The sequence below is a fragment of the Ruditapes philippinarum genome, unplaced genomic scaffold (genome assembly GCF_026571515.1).
Source record: "Ruditapes philippinarum isolate M1 unplaced genomic scaffold, ASM2657151v2 ctg7624_1_1_1_1, whole genome shotgun sequence".
NCBI classification, from domain to species: Eukaryota; Metazoa; Mollusca; class Bivalvia; order Venerida; family Veneridae; genus Ruditapes; species Ruditapes philippinarum.
Genome location: NW_026856328.1, coordinates 18,658 through 43,758, shown reverse-complemented (window position 1 = coordinate 43,758; position 25,101 = coordinate 18,658). Strand labels below are relative to the sequence as shown.

The following is a 25,101-nucleotide window of genomic DNA, read 5'->3' as shown; positions in this document are numbered from 1 at the left end:
AAATTTCGAATGTAATTATACCATAGCATTCAAATAGATTGCTAGCATCGTCATAGACACGTCTGACTTCATTAAATGTAGGAACGTCTAGTCTGGAATGGAATAAGTCTAATCCTTTCATCGTCTTTTTATCTAATGGCGGTGCCTTGCCAGAGAAGAAAATCTTCCAGATGGTTGAAACTTGGGGCTCGTAGAAATATTCTGTCACAGGTTTTTTTATAAGTTCATTCCAGGGATGTGATCAGTTCTTGCACCTCCTTCAAAGAAAAAGTAGAAGAGGCTTGAATAGAGGTTGCATATCCAAGCAATAATAATAAGTGGGATATTTCCATTATTTTTATGTGAATAATGAAAATAATTCACAAAGACCTAAAGTTTTAACCAATGTTTCAACAAGATCTTTTATGGTATAATTGTATTTTTTCAAAATTCTCTAGGTTCTGACAACACTTCAGTCAGTCTAAAAAGTTTTGAAAAATACTCCACAAAGACCTCATTTTTTGAAAATTACTATAGCTGTTATACTTATGTACTGAACTGTTCAGATATCTCTACACTATAATAACACTGTTGAAAATAAGAGTAAATATCTGTAAAACTTTACAAAATCATATTAAGAAATACCTTAAAAACATTATTACTAGTATTTTTTATTTCAGTATTATCCTGTTTTGAATTCTTTTATATCTCTAGACTTATTGTAAATTCCCTTATAAACTTATACATAAAACAGAACAAGCCACCTATATTATATCTTGTCGAACTTCTATACAAATTGAACCTGGCAAAATAGGCATTTATTTTAACAGACTCAAATTTTGTTGTTGTTTTCATTGCTTCACAGGGATCAAATCCTTTGCAAGAATTTTTATATACTTCACATAAAGCTTCCTAAACAGTATTACATTAGTTAAACAGAGATTAATCCCTGAATCTTGTCAGTGTTACCTGTGTTAGTGCAGCCTCGTTACATATCTCCTCAATGAAGCCCCGGCTGATTTTGGGCGTTACCCTGGTCTGTCCCTGCTACCCTGTGCTTTTTACCTTTCTTTTAGCTCGCACTACATATCTATGGAATGTCTTTGTGTGCTACCATCTCATTTCTGCAAACAGAAACAAATACCAGTAAATATTAAAATAACATCACAATAGGCTTTTATGTTAATTTTACCCTTACTACGCTGAGTATGTGAAACGGGGCTTTGCTTGTAATATGAAATGTGAGTTTAAGGGACTTTGATATTAAAATATTACGAACAAGTCATATCAAGAATCGTTAGTTAGCACACACACTTCAGGGTTGAAATATCATTATTATAACTCACTAACTTTCCTCCATAATCAATCAAAAACCCACTGCCCAAAAATATGGATACCATGTATGATGTATTAAATAATAAAGACATTTTTAACCTTTTTAGACACATGACTGAGCAAAAGTTAACTGACAAGATCATGTGACAATTGATATTTTTTTTTAATGACATATAAGAGTAATTAACTGCTGCCAATCTTTATGCCAAATTATTAGGTGATTACCTCCCTTGTACCACACATAATACCAGTTATTAGCATTTTCAAAAAATGCTTGGAAATCGCAGTTCAGCCACAAAATATTAGAAATGATATTAAACCACAAATATTAGAAATGAGATTTTCATTTTCTTGCCTAATACCTTTATTGTATGTGGTCAACACATAAAGCTTAACAAAAAATACTTATTTACTCTTCCACTCACGTACTTGTCATGTACTAAGCTAGATTCTGAGATATATTTTGTTCTGGGTCAGAATCTGCTACACATTAAAGTTGATGTATTCATGCATTCTATAATATACATGTATGCTGACCAGCATTTTGTTTTAATGATCTTAAGAGTGATCACACCTCTACAATTCCTGCATACAAAGCCAAATTCAATGCACTGCCATTTAGTCAAAATACTATAATGCATGTGTACCGTATATATTGACAAAAAGAATGGACTAATATTGGAGTTGGGAGGTATACGCATGTTTCGATAAACCAACTTGCCTCCGGTCCACTCAATATAGTTGAATAACAAATAGCTTTATATATTGTCTATGTAACATTACAACTTTACAGCAAGTTTAATTTTTTTTGCATACAGAAGTTACTTACATTAGATATTGACTTCATACACTTACTTAAAATACAAATTTTTCAGGAAAGTAATGCCATATATTTTAAAGTAACAAGTATTAAAATATTTTGCAAATTTTTTTAAAAAAAATTGTGTTTTCAATTCAAATCAATTAAAATTCATAAAAAGAAAAAACAGTGAAATCAGTTTATTACTACTATGCAGTAACTTATTAAAAGTATTCTAATGTTATCTAATAATAGAATGAAAGCTGGGGTTTTTCCACTTTATAGAAAAATAGATCTTTTGTATCACACCAATCATTAAAAAAACGTCTCCTTGCAATGTAGCCTTAATTTTTCATATTCTATGGATATTTATAAAAACATATTTAAATGATCAATCTTGGCTGTTTTATACAATCCTAATCATTTATCAATGCCACATTTAAGTGTCATCATTAATTAGTCCTTCATAAAGAATTTTGCACCCCTTCTTAAATAAAAAATAAAGAGGGGGGATGGGAGAGGGGTTGGCGCTGGGTAGTAGAAATGTGGTTTGGGTATTAAGCCCTTTAAATGTGCCGCCTCTTTAAGTCCTGGAAAGTATGATAATGGTTCCTATCAGGCTGTAACTTTCCCTGTTTGTGGCACCTTATAAATTATAACCAATGAATTTAGCCGTTAAATTACACCCTCCAATAGAAATTATTATTGATTCAAATCTTTTTCAATTTTAGCCTCAGTTCTTTTCCAGAGTCCAAAGAGTGCATATCAAATACATAGTGTACCCCATATATAAAATATAGCATATCAGACTCCATCATCTAGCCTCTTTTCAATTTTAGAGTCCAAAAATCCATATCAAATCCTTTTTGTACTTTAAGTAACAAAGTTCTGTCAAAATGTTAAAAATGGGTCAAAGACAGAAAAGGCCGGGTTGCATATGTATACAAAATATCATGAGGCTGTGATGTTACGAAAAAAAATTTCCATTGACCCATTAATGTCGAAAATTTAATTCAGTAGGTAAACAGGAAATGGATTAGCTACACACCTAAAATCGAATCCCACAGTATGGGACCATGTGTCAATGCTGTATGCCAAATATCAAGAGGCTGTGATTAGTAGTTTCTGAGAAAAATGTTACGAAAATTTCCTACTATTGACCATTAATGTGAACAGGAAGTGGATGAGCTGCAGACTTGAAATCTAATCCTACAGTATGGGACCATGTGTCAATGCTGCATGCCAAATATCAAGAGGCTGTGATAAGTAGTTGCTGAGAAAACTGTTACGAAAATTTCCTACCATTGACCATTAATGTCAAACAAGATTGCATTTGTAAAAAATGCCATGCCACCGCATAAATACCACACTAAATAGTAATGTAAGAACACGTTTTTTTTGGTTTCTATACAGATTGCCATAATGCATAGATCACTTACCTATCTGTTATTATCAGATTAGTACCTTCAGACAATAAGATTTTTAATTTTTTACTTTATGACATAGTGACTGAAAATCAATGATCCCCAGGGGCGGGGCCAATTTTGACCCCAGGGCTTTAATTTGAATAATCTTGCTAGAGGTTCACTACACAATGTTTAATGCAAAATGTCTCACCTCTAGCCTTTGTCAATTCAAGAAGATGATTTTTTAAAGTTTTTACTATATACATGTAAGGAAAACCTATGACCCACCGGGCGGGGCTAGTTTTGACAGTAGAGGCAAAATTTGAACAACTTTGGTGGAGTACCTAATTAGATGATATACCAAATATCAAAGCTCTAAGCCTTGTACCTTCAGACAATAAGATTTTTTAATTTTTAACTATATGTACATAGTGAAAATCAATGAACCCCGGGGGTGGAGCCAATTTTGACCCCAGGGCTATATTTTGTACAATCTGCTAAAGGTTCACTACACAATGTTTCATGCAAATTATCTAACCTGAGATCTAGCCTTTGTCAATTTTGAGAAGATGATTTTTTAAAGTTTTCACTATATACATATGAGGAAAACCTATGACCCCAAGGGCGGGGCTAGTTTTGACACTAGAGGCAAAATTTGAACAACTTTGGTAGACTACCAATAGATGATATCATATAACAAATATTAAAGCTCTAAGGCTTGTACCTTCAGACAATCAGATTTTTTGATTTTTTACTATATGTACATATTGAAAATCAATGACCCCCGGGCAGGGCCAATTTTGACCCCAGGGCTATAATTTGTACAATCTTGCTAAAGGTTCACTACACAATGTTTCATGCAAAAATTTCTAACCTCTAGCCTTTGTGAATTTAGAGAAGATGATTTTTGAAGTTTTTACAATATACATATAAGAAAAACCTACAATGACCCCCCAGGGTGGGGCTGACTTTGACACTAGAGGCAAACTTTAAACAACTTTGGTAGGGTACCTATAGATAATAACACATACCAAATATCAAACCTCTAAGCCTGGTACCTTCAGACAAGAAGGTATTTTAAGTTTTTACTATACGTACATATAGTGAAAATCAATGACCCCGGGGCGGGGCCAATTTTGACCCCAGGGCTATAATTTGAACAATCTTGGTAGAGGTCTACCAGACAATGCCTTATGCAAAATATCTAAGCTATAGGCCTTTTGGGTCTTTACAAGAAGATTTTTAAAATTTATTCTTATAATTACTTTTGGTTGCCATGGCAACCAGATTTCTGCATGGAATGAAATTCTTTGAACAACTTTGGAAGCCCTTCACCCAAGGATCAATCTGGCCAAGTTTGGTTTAAATTGGACTAGTGGTTTTTCACAAGAAGATTTTTTAAGTTCACTATATAATCTATATAACACACACACACACAAACAAACACACACACACACAGGTGAATCGCTATATGCCACCGCATCGCAGATGCTGCGGTGGCATAAAAAATCTAACTTATTTAACTAAGTGAATAAACAGGAAGTGGATGAGCGACAGACCTGAAATCAAATCCCACGGTATGGGACAATGTGTCAATGCTGTATGCCAAATATCAAGAGACTGTGATAAGTAGTTGCTGAGAAAACTGTTACGAAAATTTCCTACCATTGACCATTAATGTAAAAAAATCTAACTAATTTAACTAAGTGGATAAACAGGAAATGGATGAGCGACAGACCTGAAATCAAATCCCACAGTATGGGACCATGTGTCAATGCTGTATGCTAAATATCAAGAGGCTGTGATAAGTAGTTGCTGAGAAAACTGTTACGAAAATTTCCTACCATTGACTATTAATGTCAAAAAATCTAACTAATCTAACTAAGTGGATTAACAGGAAGTGGATGAGCGACAGACCTGAAATCAAATCCCACAGTATGGGACCATGTGTCAATGCTGTATGCCAAATATCAAGAGGCTGTGATAAGTAGTTGCTGAGAAAACTGTTACGAAAATTTCCTACCATTGACCATTAATGTAAAAAAATCTAACTAATTTAACTAAGTGGATAAACAGGAAGTGGATGAGCGACATACCTGAAATAAAATCCCACGGTATGGGACAATGTGTCAATGCTGTATGCCAAATATCAAGAGACTGTGATAAGTAGTTGCTGAGAAAACTGTTACGAAAATTTCCTACCATTGACCATTAATGTTGAAAAATCTAACTAATTTAACTAAGTGGATAAACAGGAAGTGGATGAGCGACAGACCTGAAATCAAATCCCACAGTATGGGACCATGTGTCAATGCTGTATGCTAAATATCAAGAGGCTGTGATAAGTAGTTGCTGAGAAAACTGTTACGAAAGTTTTTTTTCCCCGCCCGCCCGCCGCCCGGACGCCCGCCCGCCCGCCCGCCGCCCAACATTCACCATACTATAACCCGGATTTGCACCAGTGCAACCCGGCCAAAAATGATGGAGTGAAATAAAAAAGGTCATTGCAAGACCTTTACTCAACTAGCAAGCAATTTGTCTAATATAGAAAAAAGTTTTGTCTTTTTTACAAAAAGCATGTGTGGACTAATGGTGAAAGCTGGGAAGTGTAGACAATTCATAGATAACCAGCTAACTCCGGACCAACATACTTAATTTTAAACTTGATTAGTATATATATTGTATTTAAACTTTTAAAACAAACTAACAATTTGATAATTTGAATACAGCACAAATTTGAATATTGTATGAAAATATACCTATATAAAACAACATGAACTTCATTTAGAAATAAATTATCAGAGCCATATTGTTCATGTACATATCTTCATCAATACATTTCTTTTAAATATCTCAATATAATTAAAATAAATGAAGTCAAAATATTTAACAGGAAAAGCTGGATATTTTAAATGTATTGCACTTTATAATATGTCAGTTCTATTTTTAGAATAAATACATTGGTCACATCAATAGTGTTGTTGTTACATGTATAATATGTTAATTATATAATATATGAAAGTCAATCAGATTAGAATTATCCTGATTAAAGGAAAATCAAATTTAAAAATGGTTAAAGAGTATTTAATGAAAACTATATTTTAATATACCAAGTTCAATTTATTTTAAGATTGTTCTAGTTTTTCCAGTTAGTTTCTAAAAATAGAAAATACAACTACATCTATTTTTAGATCACCCACTATAAAACGCTTATAATATTCATTATTCCAATCTTGCAGTCAGGACGATTCAAACAACACATTATATGAAAGGAAATTGCAAAAAATTGCAGACCATCATCAGGTGGATGTGGCAGCTGATCTTGGTCTGCACTGGTCACATAGGTTGAATTATTTAATTCTGTAGTTGCAGGCAAGGTTATTAAGCATTAAAACATTCTTGTATTTAATCAGAATATATATATAAAATCTATACTTAAGAATTTTTGAAATGAAAATTTAAGGACATTTCTGGCTTCACAGTTGATGATGTTTTTGTGCAATGATTCTCAGTAAGAGATAAATTGATTTGATTGGTTGGCTTAATTTTCATCAGAAAGTTACTTATGTTAACATAAGAAGATCTGCCAAACTTCTTATTGCTTCTTTAAAATATCACACCATATGGGCACTGTCTTGATACCTATTCCAGTTATTATCAAAATGACCTTCCAACTGACCAATGTTATGCCTATTCAAGATATTGCAATAATAACCCCAAACTGACCAATGTGATACCTAATCCAGTAATTGCAATTATGACCCTAAACTGACCAATCTGAAACTGACCAATGTGATGCAGATTCCAGTTTTGCAATAATAACCCCAAACTGACCAATGTGATACCTAATCCAGTAATTGCAATTATGACCCCAAACTGACCAATCTGAAACTGACCTATGTGATGCAGGTTCCAGTTTTGCAATAATAACCCCAAACTGATCTATGTGATACCTAATCCAGTAATTGCAATTATGACCCCAAACTGACCAATCTGAAACTGACCAGTGTGATGCAGATTCCAGTTATTGCAATAATAAACCCAAACTGACCTATGTGATACCTTTTCCAGTTATTATCAAAATGACACCTTTATATAGTTTTTTAACGTCAAGTCCTCAGGTGTTGGTAGAGCTTGGGTCACAATTGACTGCTGCGTATATGCCAACCAGCATTTGTTACATGACCTTCGGTTTATCAAAACCAGGGATCAAACCTTTACAATTCCTGCATACTAAGCTATCCTAACGTAGGATCAAACCTCTACAATTCCTGCATTCTATTAGCCAATGCACTACTATTTAGTGACCCCTGCAGTTTCCCAAAAATATGTTAACACTATAATTATGACACTTGTATATAGACTGACAAAAGAGTGGACTAATATTGGAGTTGGGAGGTATACGCATGTTTCGATAACCAACTTGCCTCCGGTCCACTCAATATATGTAAGGAACAAAAAGCTTTATATATTGTCTACATAACACAACAACTTTACAGCAAGTTTTATTTTTGCATACAGAAGCACTACATTAGATATTGACTTCATACACTTACTTAAAATCAAATTTCAGGAAAGTAATGCCAAATATTAAAGTAACAAGTATTAAATATTTTGCAAATGCTTTAAGAAATTATGTTTTCAATTCAAATAAATTAAAAGTCATAAAAGAAAAACAGTAAAATCAGTTTATTACTACTGCAGTAACTTATTTAATATCTAATGTATCTAATTATAGAATGAAGCTGGGTTTTTCCACTTTAAAAAATAGATTTTTATCACCAATCATTAAAAAAACATTCCTTGAAACAAAACTTAATTAAGGATAACACATTATTTCTATGATATTTTAAAACATATTTAAATGATCTCGCTGTTTTTAAAATCCTAATCTTTTTAAATCCCATTTTTTAAGTTTCTTTGAATTTTTGAAAAAAAATAATTTTCTTTTTATTTTTTATTTTTTTTATTTTTAAAATTAAATTTGTTGGGCCCTAATTAATTTTTGGGTTTTCACCTTTAAATTATTAAGAAAAAAAACACCCTCCAAATAGAAATCATTATTGATTTAAAAATCTTATTTCAATTTAGCCTCAGTTCTTTTTTCCAGAGTCCAAAGAGTGCATATCGAATACATATTGTACCCCATATGATTGTAAAATATAGCATATCAGACTCCATCATCTAGCCTCTTTTTAATTTTAGAGTCCAAAAATCCATATCAAATCCTTTTTGTACTTTAAGTAACAAAGTTCTGTCAAAAATGATGGGGAGTGCAATAAAAAAGGTCATTGCAAGACCTATATGCAAACTCAGCATGCAATGTAATATAGGAAAGTTTGTTTTTTTACAAAAAGCATGTGTGGAACTAATGGTGAAAGCTGGGGAAGTGTAGACAATTCATAGATAACCAGCTAACTCCGGGACCAACATACTTAATATAAAACTTGACTGGTATATATATTGTATTTAAAACTTTTAAAACAAACTAACAATTTGATAATTTAAATACAGCATAAATTTGAATATTGTATGAAAATATACCTATATAAAAAACATGAACTTCATTTAGAAATAAATTATCAGAGCATATTGTTCATGTACATATCTTCATCAATACATTACTTTTAAATATCTCAATATAATTAAAATAAATGAAGTCAAAATATTTAACAGGAAAGCTGGATATATTAAATGTATTGCACTTTATAAATATGTCAGTTTCTATTTTCAGAATAAATACATTGGTCACATCAATAGTGTTGTTGATGCATGTATAATATGTTAATTATATAATATATGAAAGTCAATCAGATAAGTATTATCCTGATTGAAGAAAAATCAAATTTTAAAAAACGGTTAAAGAGTATTTAAATAAATGCAAACTACCATTTTAGTTCAATTTATTTTAAGATTGTTCTAGTTTTTTTCCAGTCAGATTCTAAAAATAGAAAATACAATTACATCAATTTTTTAATCACTGGCTACTACAAACAATTCTGCCGTACTGCTTATTGCTTCTTTAAAATATCACACCATAGGGACACTGTCTTGATTCCTATCAAAATGACCTTTGAACTGACCAATGTGATGCCTATTACAGTTATTGCAGTTATTACCCAAAACTGACCAATGTGAAACTGACCTATGTGATGCATATTCCAGTTATTGCAAAAATAACCCCACACTGACCAAGGTGAAACCCTATGTGATACCTAATCAAGTTATTGCAAAAATAACCCCAAACTGACCAATGTGATACCTTAAATCCAGACAGTTATTGCAATTATGACCACAAACTGACCAATCTGAAACTGACCTATGTGATGCAGCTTCCAGTTTTGCAATAATAATCCCAAACTGACCTATGTGATACCTAATCCAGTTATCGCAATTATGACCCCAAAGTGACCAATCTGAAACTGACCTATGTGATGCAGATTCCAGTTATTGCAATAATAAACCCAAACTGACCTATGTGATTCCTTTTCCAGTTATTGCAATAATAACCCCAAAATGACCTATGTGATGCATATTCCAGTTATTGCAATAATAACCCCAAATTGAAAAATGTTATGCCCATCCCAGTTATTATCAAAATGACCACTTTATATAGTTTTTTAATGTCAAGTCCTCAGGTGTTGGTAGAGCTTAGGTCACAACTGACTGCTGCGTATATGCCAACCAGCATTTGTTACATGACCTTCGGTTTATCAAAACCAGGGATCAAACCTTTACAATTCCTGCATACTAAGCTATCCTAACGTAGGATCAAACCTCTCAATTCCTGCATACTATTAGCCAATGAACCACCATTTAGTCAGCTCTGCAGTTCCCCAAAAATATATTTAAACAGTAAATGACACTTGTATATAGACTGACAAAAGAGTGGACTAATATTGGAGTTGGGAGGTATACGCATGTTTCGATAACCAACTTGCCTCCGGTCCACTCAATATTGTAGGTTAACAAATAGCTTTATATATTGTCTATGTAACATTACAACTTTATGGCAAGTTTTATTTTTGCATACAGAAGTACTGCATTAGATATTGACTTCATACACTTACTTAAAATCAAATTTCAGGAAAGTAATAATGCCATATATTAAAGTAACAAGTATTATATATTTTGCAAATGCTTTCAAAAATTATGTTTTCTCTTTAAATAAATTAAAAGTCATAAAAGTATTACAGTGAAATCAGTTTATTTTATACAGACAGAACTTACTTATTCAATATATGATGTATCTAATTATAGAATCAAGCCGGGTTTTCCACATCATAAAAATAGATCTATGTAATATGAAGATTAAAATCGGAACATCCTCGGCTATTACTCATTATAACCTCAAACTTAATACGGATTGAAAGTAAGTTCTAGCACATGGTTTAAAATGTGAACAAAATCAGAGGGTGTTTAATAATGTATAACAAATGTATATATTTGACATCCAATGAAAAACAAAGTCTATAATTTCAGTAAAATTATGATTGAACATAATAAGATTATGTCAGACAATCATAATCAATTTAAAAATGCTCACTGAAACAGATATGTATTAACGTTATCTATAATAATAAGTATATAAATAATGTACTGTTTATATCTGTAAATTTACTTAATTTAGTTTGTCTTCTACTTGAATTACTGGTTTAAATGTTAAGTCTTCAACTCCTAGCATTAAATTACTATTTATTAACATCTTAGCATAGGTTACATCCAAATACCCTATTCGTTCTGTGTATTTCTTTCTACTGTGTTTGAGGTTCTTATCCAAGAACTGACAGAAAGGGCCTAAAAGTTGCGATTGACATAATTATTATAATTAACATTTATAATTAAAATACACCTAATGGCAACATAGCTTAATTAAGGCATATAACACATTATAACTCTTCAATAGCTAAATGCTTTCAGATTCTATGGATATTTAAAAAAGCACATTTATTGAGTCCTAAAATCCATATCAAATCCTTTTTGTACTTTATATAAGTAAGTTAAAAAAGTTCTGTCTTTGTTTGTTTGTTTGTTTCATTTTAGGCCTTTTCCCAACAGTGTTTCAGTCATATAGGCAGGTAGTTTCCTAACCATCGTTCCTGGAGAGTTACACCAGTACTCGACTACCTTCCTCCACGCTAAACTACCAAAGCATCTCCCGGGGTTCCAACCCACGCCAGAGAGGTAACTGGATGAGAAGTCATAGTCTCTAACCCCTCGACCACGGAGGCAGTTAAAAGTAAAAAAATGGTGGAGTGAGAACAATGTCACTGACTCTGATTGACTTGTACACAGTTGCAACCTTGACCTTCACCTACGTGAAAATCAGTAACATGTTTGATGTAATCTTTTGACACCCATATTTATATTTTAGTCTGACCTCGTTTTTGGTCAAAGGGACCTGAATTTTATGGACAAAAAGCCACCTTGCAATTGAGAATATTTGTGCAAAGTTATATTAAAATCGTCATGCCTGTAGATGATAGTTCACTTCTGACAAAGCTAGAAGTTGCCTGGACAATCCCCATTATATATACTGTCTTTTTTTTTTCTTCTTTATTTTCAAATATCGGAACATAATAAATTTTAACAACCCAAGACCATGGTATATACTTTACAATTCATTGTGTTACAGGTTCTATTCTAATCAACTACTTTGAGACACTGAAAAGAGATTATTTATCAAAGCAATGCACATTGCATACATATTGACTATTAAAAAAAAAAATATCATTATTTATCAAGTTAATACCAGAATCTGCCAGCCTAACCGCTGTTAGTAGAGATATTAAGACCCCTTCTTTGCTGAAGTTTATTAAACAAAAAAGAAAGAAAAAGAAAAAGTAATGGACTAATGGTGAAAGCCGGGAAGTGTAGGCAATTCATAGATAACCAGCTAACTCCGGACCACATAATCCTGTTAAAACTTTACTAGTATATATATCGTATCTTTACTATTATGACAATCTAATAGTTTTATAAATTGAATACATTGCATTTATTAAAATACAGTTATAATAATGAGTGTTTTTGATTTTCAAATATAGAATATTAAAGTAAATTTGTACATTTATATAACTGTCTCTTAATATTGCTTTAATATTTTTCTATTTTATTAACATACATGAAATAATAATTTTATGAATTACTGTTTTATGTGTAAGTTGTCTTCCGTATGCATGTTCTATTTTTAGATTTAGAGTTAAACTAAAATTTTGCTTCTTGAACACTCATTTTGAATTATTTAATATTAAATTAAAGTTTTGAATTAATAATATCTCTAATGTAAGGAAAATTTATATGAAATTAAGGTAATATTTTTGAATTATTAGAAACATATTCAACATACGATCCAAGGTTAATCTATTTTTTAGGTTTCCCAGTTTTTCCAGATATGTTCTAAAAATAGTACTGAACACTACAGTATAATCTATTTATAGATATACTGCTCAAATTGGTTACATTAATCTGTAAAATTGTGCAATAGTAGCTTTAAATTTGAGTGTAGCAAATTTTATAAAGAATTAAGATGTTTACATGTAATTTGGATGTGAAAAATATAAAGAAATACACAAAAAGTGTTAGTCACTATTTTTCTGCTAATTGATACAAACATCAAATTGAAAATTTACATACATTTTTTAAAGATTTTTTTTATTTTTTTGAATATTTATATAGGTCAAATGCCTGATTCCTGTCTTTTCCTCTTCTGACTTTTGTACATATAAATGCTAATATCTCAAACATTCACAATACAAATTTATTTTAATTAAGAAGTGAAGAACATGACAACCATAACACTCTGGTAATAATTTTTTAATTATTTCTTTAATTTTTATTTGTTTCTTTTGACAGAGGAGCATTGGCACTGTATGCAGTGTTCTTGTTGGAATTCTCTTGTTGCATCTCAAAAATGATCAAAACATAACATATACATATGAATAAAAATTATAGGTTCTTGGAATAATAATTATCTCATTTCTAAGATAATATTGTTGGTAAAAAGTACTATCTAATGTTTTACACCAAGGTTTAATTTTTTGGTATCTGACATTTATATAAAGACTTCAGATATGTAACTAAGTTGGAAATACATTTTTAGGCCTAACATAATTTTAAAACAAAGAAAACTAGAAAAATTAATTCAGACTTTGGAAAACACATTATTGCTGGAACATACGATATAGTACATCCCAGATTATTGTAAAAAATAAATGAAAAAATAAACTATTAATGGAAATAAATTAATTAATGGGACAAAAATAACATAAATAAATAAATAAACTTTTGAATGAATAAATAAATAATAAATTACTAATGTATAATCTTGAAATTAGACAAGACAGTATAAGGATTTGTTACTGAATTTAACATATACTTAGTGATACATTGTTCTTAATGTTTAGATCACTGGTAATTATTCACAGGTAATGCTTTCAAAGTATACTATTCTATTTCATCCATTGAGAGAACAGTATGTTAAAAGATCATGCTTAACTCAATTAAACACATCTGGTACTTACTATTAGGGAAAAAAAGGGATTTTGTAAAAATCAAAGATATACATGTACATATATTATGTCATCTCAGAATAAGCAAAATTGCATGTACAAAAACCACACAAACAAAAACAACCAGACAGTATAACCAACATACCACACACATATATATAGACATACAAATACACACACATATTTATGACATTTTGACTACTGACACTTAAAATTTATCATGCTTAAATGTAAAAGGGCAAGGGAGAGCATACAGATAAGTTTGAATTTTGAGTATTACTATAGTTGCTTCCCTTTAATCTAAGTGGAAAGATATTATTGATGGATAAAAAGTGCTGATTTATTTAAATCTTTGAAAGTAAATTGATTCATGTAAATAACTGTCCATGTGATTATTCACAATGAAATCATAGAACCAGGAGTTTGGTAGAGTTTTAACTATATACTGTATCAATGTATACACTAAAAGCTGAAATATTTTGATGATAATAATATTAACAATCACCATTGTTGTTGTTTTTTTATGTTTTTTTTTCTTAGTATTATAAGTATTTTTAGACTGGCGTTTCTTTGTTGTTGTTTTTTGTTCTTTTGGTTTTTTGTTGTTGTTTTTTTCTTCCTGTTTTCTTCATAAAGGACTTTTCCCCCTGTATAAATTATTAATTAATTAATAACAGTAAACATATTTTATATTTTTCTTATCAAGCCTATAAAAATATCTACATGAAAAGTACTGGAATAAATGATATCTTGAAAAATGATGTGGGGAGGGCTGTTGCTAATGTTGTCATAACTTGTAGCCCGACCCATTTGAACCATATATCTGTATGTGAATATTTGTTTTTGTATTATTCAAGTAACCCATGTATTTATGTAAATGATAATGGTGATAGATGCAACAAAATATTATTAAACTTAACTTCAGATGTATCAGATTCAAAACCATTTCTGTTGAAAAAATTTAACAACAAACCATAACTGCTTCTTGTCCGTTTTTGTAGGGGTTTGTAGGTGTTGGAGGAAACCAAACATTTAAAAGAAATAAGGTGTATGGAAAAACAAGCATAGAAAAAGCAAAATTTCAAGCATAAACTCTAAATGTATTAAAGTAGAATGTTGTAGATTGCATGTAGCTAAGTGTCACAAACTAAATATTATTTCACCAATAGTTAAAACCTTATCTTCATATATTTAATAACATTATCTTAACTTTTTAATAACAGATTTGCCCAGCAGTACATTAAAAATAATAAAGGATTTCAATATCAAAATACAAAAATTGAGCTACAAACAGCAGAGCCTTGTCAACCTGCATAGTACAGGCTGGTCTGGCTCTATACAAGAGACAAAAGATTATCACATTGGCTTCCAGTATTCTGAAGGTTTTAAAAATAGATACTTGGCTTAGGTAAACCTGGTTTATCAATTTGCTTGATAATTTATATATATTCTGTGAATGCTCATATACATTAATTATCAATGCTTAGAAATGACATATCACCTTGAATACCTGTCTTGACTGCAGAGTTGTTGTTTGTATCATTTTGATATGTAAGAATTTATTGTTGTAACAAATAATTTTAATTTCAATACTCATAAAATTTTCTAATCTTTGTTTAATATCCAAAAGTCTAGAAACATTAAATTTGAAAATCTTGTATAGATCAACTGGGGCACTTAAAACAGAAAGAAATAATAAGAAGATTAGAAAGAAATATACTCAGAATTGAATATAAAATAAGACATTTATTGGAATCCTTTGCCTGATTGAGTGAAAAGAATTTAATTAAATGGTTTTTACTTTTAGGTTAATTTGCACAATAAAAATTATTATTCTGGTAAACCATAGCGAGCGAATGATCTGAAATTTCGCATACAAGTTATTGGTGTACATATTTACCTACATCAAATTGTATAAAGATATCAAATTGTTTTTTAGTTCAGTCACATCAAATAAACCCAGTGGAGTCCCTTTAAAGTTGTATTGTAAATGGGCACATGGATTCCTTGTCCTACATATACAGGGGAAAGGAACAGTGAATAGCCAGTGAATATACCAGAAGTCAAGGTGAAACTACAATCTATGGCGGAAAACAACAACATTTATCCCAACTTACTTGTTAAAGATGGCACCAGCAAAATGCCCACCAGCAGCCATAAAAACTGCCCAGTTCATCTGATCAGGAATCCCTGTTGCCAAGGTAACAAGGTCTTCTTGCTGGCTTGGATGTGACTGAAACACAAAAATATGCAAAAATCATAAATTATATATGTAATTAGAAACTCATAGTAAAGAACAGATTTATTACTGTTATCAAATCATTAAAAGTTTCATACATACAAATTAATCAACTTGCTTTTCTGATAAATGAACATTTTAATTTCATGGACATAATGTTTTATAAATCTCAAACACCTCATGCCAAAAATTAGTTTATATGAAATGACATAGTTCTGATCAACATTTCTGAAATTTAGAAAGAAAGTCAGAATAGACACAAGGCCTTATCCTGTGGCAAGTTGTGTACACTTATAAGCCAAATATATTTTTAAATATCAGTTATGGTGCAATTTACACTGGAATTTCATATTTCTAACAAAATTTTCATTCTATAGAAATTTTAGAATGTCATACATGTCTTTTAAATGTTTGCTGAGAAGTATGCAGTGTCTAAGTATGAAGAATTAAATTTAGAGAAATGAAAAGGTTATGGCCAAAGTTGATGTTGTTGTCTGAAAGACAACAGGGTAAAAATAAACAACCAATGTTTGGGCATGAAAAGTAACCAATTAATAACTTTCCAAATAAAGTTTCAAGTTTGTCAGCCAACAGTATAGAGCCTGGTAAGACTGCACTGATGTCAGATGATGTCAGATGAACAGACTGACTTTTCTCTATAATGGTGGCAAAAGATGATCACTTTCGTTACCAGCCGGGTAAAACCTTAATTTCACAAATTTACAATGGAATGTTTCAAATAAAAGGAAGGGCCAGTCTAAAACACAAATCAACCAGTGTAATGGTTAACATAGAAACTAAGACAAGCATTCTATAATCACTTTTGACAATGGATAGTTCCAAATTCAAAACAAGGCAAGTCCATTATACAAATACAGCAGTGTAAGGGTAACCATGGTATTTTAGGACTAGTAGTAATTACCTTTTTATGACATAGAACACATCTGTAAATTGATAACAAATCACCATCTTTATTCCTGAAATACACCTTTGGTAGTCTTCTAGCCACATCTTCATACTGAAAAATATAACCATATACAATTCATGAAATTTAACTCCTGTTTTTTTCCTACAGTAAAATTTTCTATGAAACATCTCTTGTAATGCCAGCAGCAAATATATGTGACCAGACTTTAGACCTTACATCTTTATACAATTCATGAAATAATTGTTTTTTTTCCTTTGGTAAAATTGTCTGTGAAACATTTCTTGTAATGCCAGCACCAAATATATGTGACCAGACTTTAGATACAGGTCACCCCTAAGATCTGTGCAGTTGTGTGCAGGCTGTATCTAACTTGCTGAAAAATTCATTGAGGTCATCTTTTGATATTGCATAACTGGTCACTTGACATTTCTAATTCTAAGTTGCTGAAATTAAAAGCAGTTTAAGTCCAGGTTAGTGAGATAATCCTGAAAACATTTCATATTCAATACAATTATTACATAACTTTATTTTAACACCTCGTTTAGTCTACATTAGTCTAAAGTCATGTACAAGCATTATATAATTATGTAGTTTACTACTTTATATAACTTTTTTAGGACCTCTTTTTATATAAAATTAACATAACTTTGCATCTTATATCAAGACTGCAAGTAATTGCATAACTAATCCTTCTAAAGCAGGTAAGTTCCAAGAAAGTACTTTTTCTGACTAAAGATTACTGAGAAAAAAACATGAGCACTGCATGCAGTGTTGACCGTCATTTGTTAAAGGCAATAGCTATCAATAACTAATATCAACAAAAGTTTGAAGTTAAAAAGGGGCTTAACTCCAAAAGTAAAGATTTCAGAATAATGTCCCTTATCTTAAAACTGCAGCAAGTATTCCAAGATTCATATTGATACCTATTACAGTGTAACTTCTGAAAACCGAACACCCATGGGACTTGTCAAAAAGTTCGGATTTTAGAGGTTTCCGGAATTCAGAGGTTTCGGATAATGTGGACAAGACTAAGCCACTAAATGTCAAGGAAAATGTGGCCATTACTGTAATATCATATAAAATAGTCTTTTAATCAAAATGTGAAGGAAAAGAAAACATTGATATTTAAAGCTTATTTAATACTGCTACTGGAGAAATGTTGTTAATTGCATAAACTTACATATTGTCCGATGCTAGTTAATTAATTAGTACATCAAATGAAATAAAATCCCTAAAGACGTCTGATGCATACATTGTCCCAACTTATTTTCATTTAATCCGCTAATAAACACTTCAAATTAACTGACCGTCGTAAATTACTTTACTTAACCGCATCACTTCAAACATACCATTTAACAGTTTGTGATTTTAATGTGTGTCAAATTACACGATCACCGCTAATTGGTAAACAAACGATAGGGAGATTAAATCTCCCTGCAGGCTAAACATTCTCGATTTACAATGTATTTCACACCTTTGGATATTTCCGGATTTTGGAGGTAAAATTGCATTGATTTGACCCTAATTTTACGAAAATATCATCCGGAATTTAGAAGTTCCGGAATTCAGAAATATTATATTAATAGAAAATAGAAGGGGAAAAATCGGGACCGAAAAAATTGTTCGGTTTTTAGAAGTTTCCGGAATTCGGAAGTAACACTGTAAAATGTTTGAATTATGGGCTACATTCAATTTTTTGCACAATATGATTACAGGAATCGTTATACCTTCAATTTTTCACTGAAATAGACAAGATAAACATTTAATTTTTTTTCTATTCTTATCTCTTGGAACTGCCACAAGGTGTCATTTAAGTTGAAATAAAAAAACTTGAGACAGGACTCTCCATGGATGTTATATACCAACTTTGTTGTTTAATTTCTGTCTTGTTTTACCTTTTGGCTTCTCATATAATGGATGAAGAGATAATTACCTGGTTTCCTGATTCACTGTCACTGTCAGTACTTGTATTGCCAGAGTATACATGTCTACGCTGGGAACCAGGCAGTTTTTTACCACTTCCTGTTTTAGACTGGTTATCTGTATCTGTGTCTGCGTCTGTGTCTGAGTCACTTCCTGACAGACTGGATATATTTCCTGAAAATGAAAATTCTTTTTTCAGAAGCAACTATCACAAAATAAACCTCTTCTTTACCACATGCAAAAGAATATAAAAATGCAGCATCAAATATACATGTAAGTGCTATACATTGTGAAGAAAAACAACATTGTATTATACCAATTTATCACACACCCGTGCCGATTTTGCGACTCCGTAAAAATGGTATTGTACGGCCGTGCATATATTTTGACATGACGTCATTAGCGTTATACAAACATAGTGTAAAGACGCGCTAAATGTTAGTGTTATACTATAGCAGCGTCAATGAAAAATGACTCTTATTTCACTTTAAACGGTATTTATTTTGGGTATGTGATAAATAGAATATTAAATTTGTGTAAGTTCATTACTGAATTTATTGCACTCGTTGAATAAAATAATATTATGCTCGCCAGAGGCTGGCATAATTTAATTTTATTCAACTCGTGCAATAAATTCAGTATTGAACTTACACTCATTCAATATCCTCTATTTATCATATTGTATAGTTGTGGAGGAAAAATGGAGTATGAGAGGAGCTCCAGAAAATTATATTATATGTCATGAGTGAGGCTGGTTTCTGTTCTAGCTTCAAAACTTGTTCAATCATTGGTTGTAATACATGGGAAACTGTATGATACTGAAGGTCAAATTGCAATCTAAAATGACTTTATCATTTTCTTACCCCATTCCTGGAACCAACCGTAAGCAATGAATATTAAAGTTTCTTGCTCAAGGAAATAACAACTTACCCTTGAGGTTTTAATTCAATGGACCCACAGTGTTTATTCTAGTAAATGCTACTGCTGGATCCCACTATTTTTCAAAGTTCATGCACAATTTTTAAACATGTTCTTACCAAGTGTGGATTAATGATTCAAAGGAAAGAATTCTGCTCAGGGTATGTACAGTTAGATAATATTATTATAGCTAGCCCTACAACTGAATATATGGCTGCTGATTGCTAACAGGGATATTTATAATACATACATGTACAATGGTACTCTGAAACAATTCTGGACCTGGTCATTTGAAAAAAGGTTAAGCTAACAGTAATTAACTGAAAGAATTATTAAGTAACAAAAAGTTCCTGGCTTGATATAAACAAAATTGGTTAAATATTATGCAATTACTGTTCATTTTATTGGCACCCCTTGTTTTTGAAAATTCCCCCTTTTTAAAGTGAGGGGGGAAATTCACCCCTAAATTTGAATTTCTAGAAAAGACACTATGGCCAGCAATACTTAGATTACTAGTCTAATGTGTTATTTAAAATTTATTGTTGCTTACCAGATATATCTTCAAATTGTTCCTCACTAACTTTTTCTTTACCCTTTAGTCGTAGTTTCAAGTTGTACCTATGCCAGTCTGATCTGTAATGCCTCTTCTACAATATAAATGAAAATGTCATTCATTCCATGTTTGCAAAATTGCAATTAAAATGTGACCTCTCACTTCATCAAGTATATATGAATATGAGTATATATTCTTGCATAAAATCTGCAACATTTACATAGGACAAATCATGCATAAACTGATAAGATCCTATTGACCTTGCACCGTTGTTGCATTTTTGTAATTTTATGCATGATTCAGATCGCAATGCAAAAACAACTAAATACAATGACGGCAGTGATAGTTTTATCATTAAAACTTTAACTGTCAAATGACATCACAATAGCATATGGTATGCATCGAACAAGCAAAGGTTTCTTCATATGAAATACAAATAACGAAAGGAATAAGCAATTTAGATGAATACTTTGATGCAAGAACAGTGTTAATTCATTATGTGAATATTATAATATAAAAAGCAAGCTCCATAACATATCCAACATTTCAGTTAAAACCATTTTATCTGCTGCTAGCTGATACAAGAAACACATTTCAATATCAAAAGACTTTGGATTTGAGTTCTCCATTATTCATTCAGAGATTTCAAGATGAAAGTTTGAACTTGGTCAGCTAACAGCTTACAGTATAGACCGCAGTCATAAAATTTAGCACTGGCCCGGTGGCCCATGGCCAGTAAAAATTAGTTTGGGCCAGTGTAAATTTTAAGAAAATTTAGTTAAATATATAGTAGAATAAATTCATAACTCGAAATTCAAAATCTTAAATTCAATGACTGAGACTGCCTGTAGAGCCTAGTCAGACTGCACAAATGTCACTTTATACTGGTGACAAGGCTAAAGTCCTTTCAGTTCTAGCAGTGTAAAGTTTAAACAAAACAAAGAAACATTTGTTAGTATTACCTGTTCCACTCTATGAGCAAAGACAGCATCACAAGAGTTGCAGGACATTTTCTCTGACACTGTTAACTGTAAAGGTACTAGTTCTGGTTCTGTTGCTGGAACATCTTCAACAACTGCAGAAAAAAAAATCAGCTTAATTTGGTAAATATACAGAAATAAAAACTCTTGATTTACTTTTTCTAAGGGAGAAAATTGAGATAAGATAATGTGAAGTTTCTCAACTAATAACCTCACTCACAACTAATATATTTGACAATTATTTATGTGCTTTTAGGAAAGGCCATGGGTGTCAAACTACTCTGTTAAGACTGCTTGAGGACTGAGACAGGCCCTGGACAACAATAAATATGTGGCAGCAATTTTGATGGACTTATCTAAGGCTTTTGATTGTCTGCCTCATGACATTCTTTTAAATAAGTTAAGAGCATATGGCTTATCAGGCCCTGCCACCAACCTCATGCAGTCTTATCTGTCAAACAGGAAACAGCAAATAAAAATAGGCAATATTGTAAGTTCATGGGCTAATATATCCAAAGGTGTCCCTCAAGGATCAATCATTGGCCCTCTACTGTTTAATATTTTCATAAATGACATATTTTTCTTAATAAAAAAATGTACTTTATATAACTTTGCAGATGACAATACCCTTTCTTTTCGGACTAAACATTTTGATGAACTAATATGTACCTTACAACAGGAAAGTAACTACATGTATCTTATTTCATTGGTTTCATTTTAACAAAATGCAAGCTAACCCTGATAAATTTCAAGCTATTGCTGTAGGGAAGAAAACTTTGTCTAAATCCCCAGCTTTCAAAATTAATACAAGTGAAATAACATGTGACGAATTTGTAAAACTCCTTGGCATCGATATTGATCAACAATTGAATTTTAATTTTCACATAAGCATTTATGTAAAAAAGCTGCTAATCAGTTAAACATCCTCAAAAGAATAGGTCACAATTTAAATCAAACAAATAGGTTAACAATCTTTCATACTTTTATATTGTCCAATTCTAATTTTTGTCCTATGTCATAGCATTTCTGTTCAGAAAATAATACTAAAAAGATGGAAAAACTACAGGAAAGAGCACATAGATTTGTCTATAATGATTTTAATTCAAGTTATGAAGATATGCTGATAAAAGTTAATATACCAACTCTAAAAATAAGAAGAATGAGGGCTTATGGCCATTGAAACTCTTTAAATTTTTCATGATATGTCTCCTGCTGTTCTATCTGACCTTATTGTCAAGAAAACATCTGGTATAAATTTTAAATATTCAAATATTTTGCAGATTCCGCAAGTAAGAACTACAACTACTGGTAAAAAATCTTTCAGGTATGCTGCACCTGCTTTATGGAATACTCTACCTGACAATTTTAGAAAATGTTCAAATTTTGCTCAGTTTAAAAAGTTAATTTCATCATGGAATGGTAAACAATGTAAATGTATTGCTTGCAGCTAACTTCTATTTCTTTATTTACTCCACTTTTATTTATTTTTCTGGGTATGAACATATTTTTTTTGGTTTCATTTATTATTTAGTTTCTTCAGTTTTTTGCTTTAAATGTATTTTTGCTTTTCTTCCCTGCATGATTCCTGCTTATGTTAATATTATCATATAGTTTCTAGATAGAATGTTGCTTTATTTGTGATCTTTTGTTTTGTTTTTGTTTTTTTGCTTATCTTTCCAGCATGACTCAAGCTAGCTGTTAAATGAGTTCAACTGTTGACTTACATGTATGATACCTTCTGTCTTTGTGTAGTCTGATAACCCATAGTCTTTCATATTTAAATTATATATAAAAAAATGTGTTTTTTTTTTTGTTTTTTTTTAGTATTTTTATTTATTTATTTATTTAACTATTCATTAAATTTTTAATTGTTTAATCGGTATATTATTGAACTTTAAGTAAAATTTTTAGATACTAGACATTGTAAGCCTAGTTTAATATACAAGCTAGTGATGTAGAATTGGGTAAACTATCATTTTAGTTTTTTAGCATCTGATTCATTTTTATAAAAATATATCTAAAAAGGTCTATTTTATGTATGTGATGTATATATATCATGTCTAATCATTTTTTATTGTAGCTGTTTTATCTTTGTTGATCTTATACTTTATGTTATATACAGTCGGTTATAAAAGCTCCTAGAGCTATGTTGTACTGTTGAAAACTTGCCGACTTGAAATAAAACTTATCTTATCTTATTTTATCTTATCTTGTCTGGGAAACTGAGATTACTTTAGTCAACAAGAATATTTTGAAATTCTGATAATAAAAATTTAGATTCATTTTTGAAATTAGATCATTAATATGTCAAAGACACTTACCTATATGTAAAACAGATATTATTATCATTTGTTTAATACGGGGAAGTCAAAGACCGGGCCCGCGAAGCGGGTCCGGGCTTTGGCTTGCCCGGCTATAGACTACACGTGTATATTTAAAAGAAAATCAAATAAAAAAAACAATTAGAAAATATATATAATTCTATACCTATCAATGAAATTTTCAGTGTCAGTTCTAGTCGGGCGCCGCCATTTACAATGAAACTCAATGATAATAGGCGGGGTATTCCGATAACGGAACAAATCTCAACTTTTCGGATCAATAATAATCGTCGAGTGTTCCGAGTGAAAACGGAAACTGTGCATGTAATACCGAATGACACCTTTAAAACGGAAAGAATGAAAGGATTTTTTAGCGACTTCCCCGTTTATAGGCTTTGCCTAATTTCATATTATTTTATACTGATTTACTACTTACTTAATGTCATAACCTATCTGAGGTTTAAAACGATGAGTTTATCATTAGGTTAAGTGTAATTTTTCAAACTGTTCATCAGGATTAAAGTCAAATCTTAGTCCTTACCTGGATTTACCACATCTTGAACTTTTGTTCTCAGGTTTGGATTACAATTTGCCAAGATGATGCCAGACAGTTTGCTTTGGGCCTCTTTAGTGTTGTACAACAAGCATGTTGAATAAGTTTTTGGCTTCACCCTTTGTGACTTCTTTGGTGAATTTGTAGCCATCGTTATCTGTTAAATCTAAAAGTAATATAATATTTTCAATGGTTAACTTACAAACTTATCAATAATATAAGAAAATCAATCTTAAACCATTTGTCAGAAGTCAGACCAAGTCACCAAAATATCTAGATTTAACTTGTAATTTGTTTTAGATGATTCCTGTCCAGTTCGATTTCGTGATTCGCAATGTCTGTATGGTTAATCTGAACAGATTGCCACCTGGCTGGCAAAATTAACTGGGTACGAAACCCTAATAATTAGACTAAATTATCTCTACAGTGAGCTGTCTATGATGTAACTGTAAATTATTTCAACTGTTCAATTTTTTCTGTATTTCTAGCTATCTAGAACGTTTGATTTATTAAAAAATGACAATCGCGTTATTCTATATAATTAATTAAATACTATGCTCACCTTCCTCGTAATGACAAAATGAAATGAAATCGTCAATCATGAAACACACATAAACAAATTACAATATTGCAAATATTTGCGACATAGGCACTCG

The 25,101-nt window shown here is 31.2% G+C and overlaps 1 protein-coding gene across 1 annotated transcript; it reads right to left on the bottom strand.

The window, feature by feature from the left end:
• Positions 1–1,047: 1,047 nt before the first annotated feature.
• Positions 1,048–25,093, bottom strand: LOC132746228 (tRNA endonuclease ANKZF1-like). The gene is made up of 8 exons (XM_060735309.1): positions 25,008–25,093; positions 24,434–24,611; positions 21,554–21,666; positions 20,589–20,685; positions 19,131–19,294; positions 17,192–17,287; positions 16,148–16,263; positions 1,048–1,103 (listed from the first exon to the last, which is right to left on the bottom strand). The coding sequence occupies exons 2-8, from the start codon at positions 24,594–24,596 to the stop codon at positions 1,070–1,072; spliced, it is 783 nt and encodes a 260-aa protein (XP_060591292.1). The 5' UTR covers positions 24,597–24,611; positions 25,008–25,093; the 3' UTR covers positions 1,048–1,069.
• Positions 25,094–25,101: the final 8 nt, after the last annotated feature.

Excerpts from the sequence above, each read along its gene's own strand:
- LOC132746228 (XM_060735309.1), bottom strand. The coding sequence starts at position 24,596 with ATGGCTACAAATTCACCAAAGAAGTCACAAAGGGTGAAGCCAAAAACT. Across the intron at positions 21,667-24,433 it reads TCAAGATGTGGTAAATCCAG|TTGTTGAAGATGTTCCAGCA; the intron begins GTAAGGACTAAG and ends TTTTTTCTGCAG. Across the intron at positions 20,686-21,553 it reads TTGCTCATAGAGTGGAACAG|AAGAGGCATTACAGATCAGA; the intron begins GTAATACTAACA and ends TTTATATTGTAG.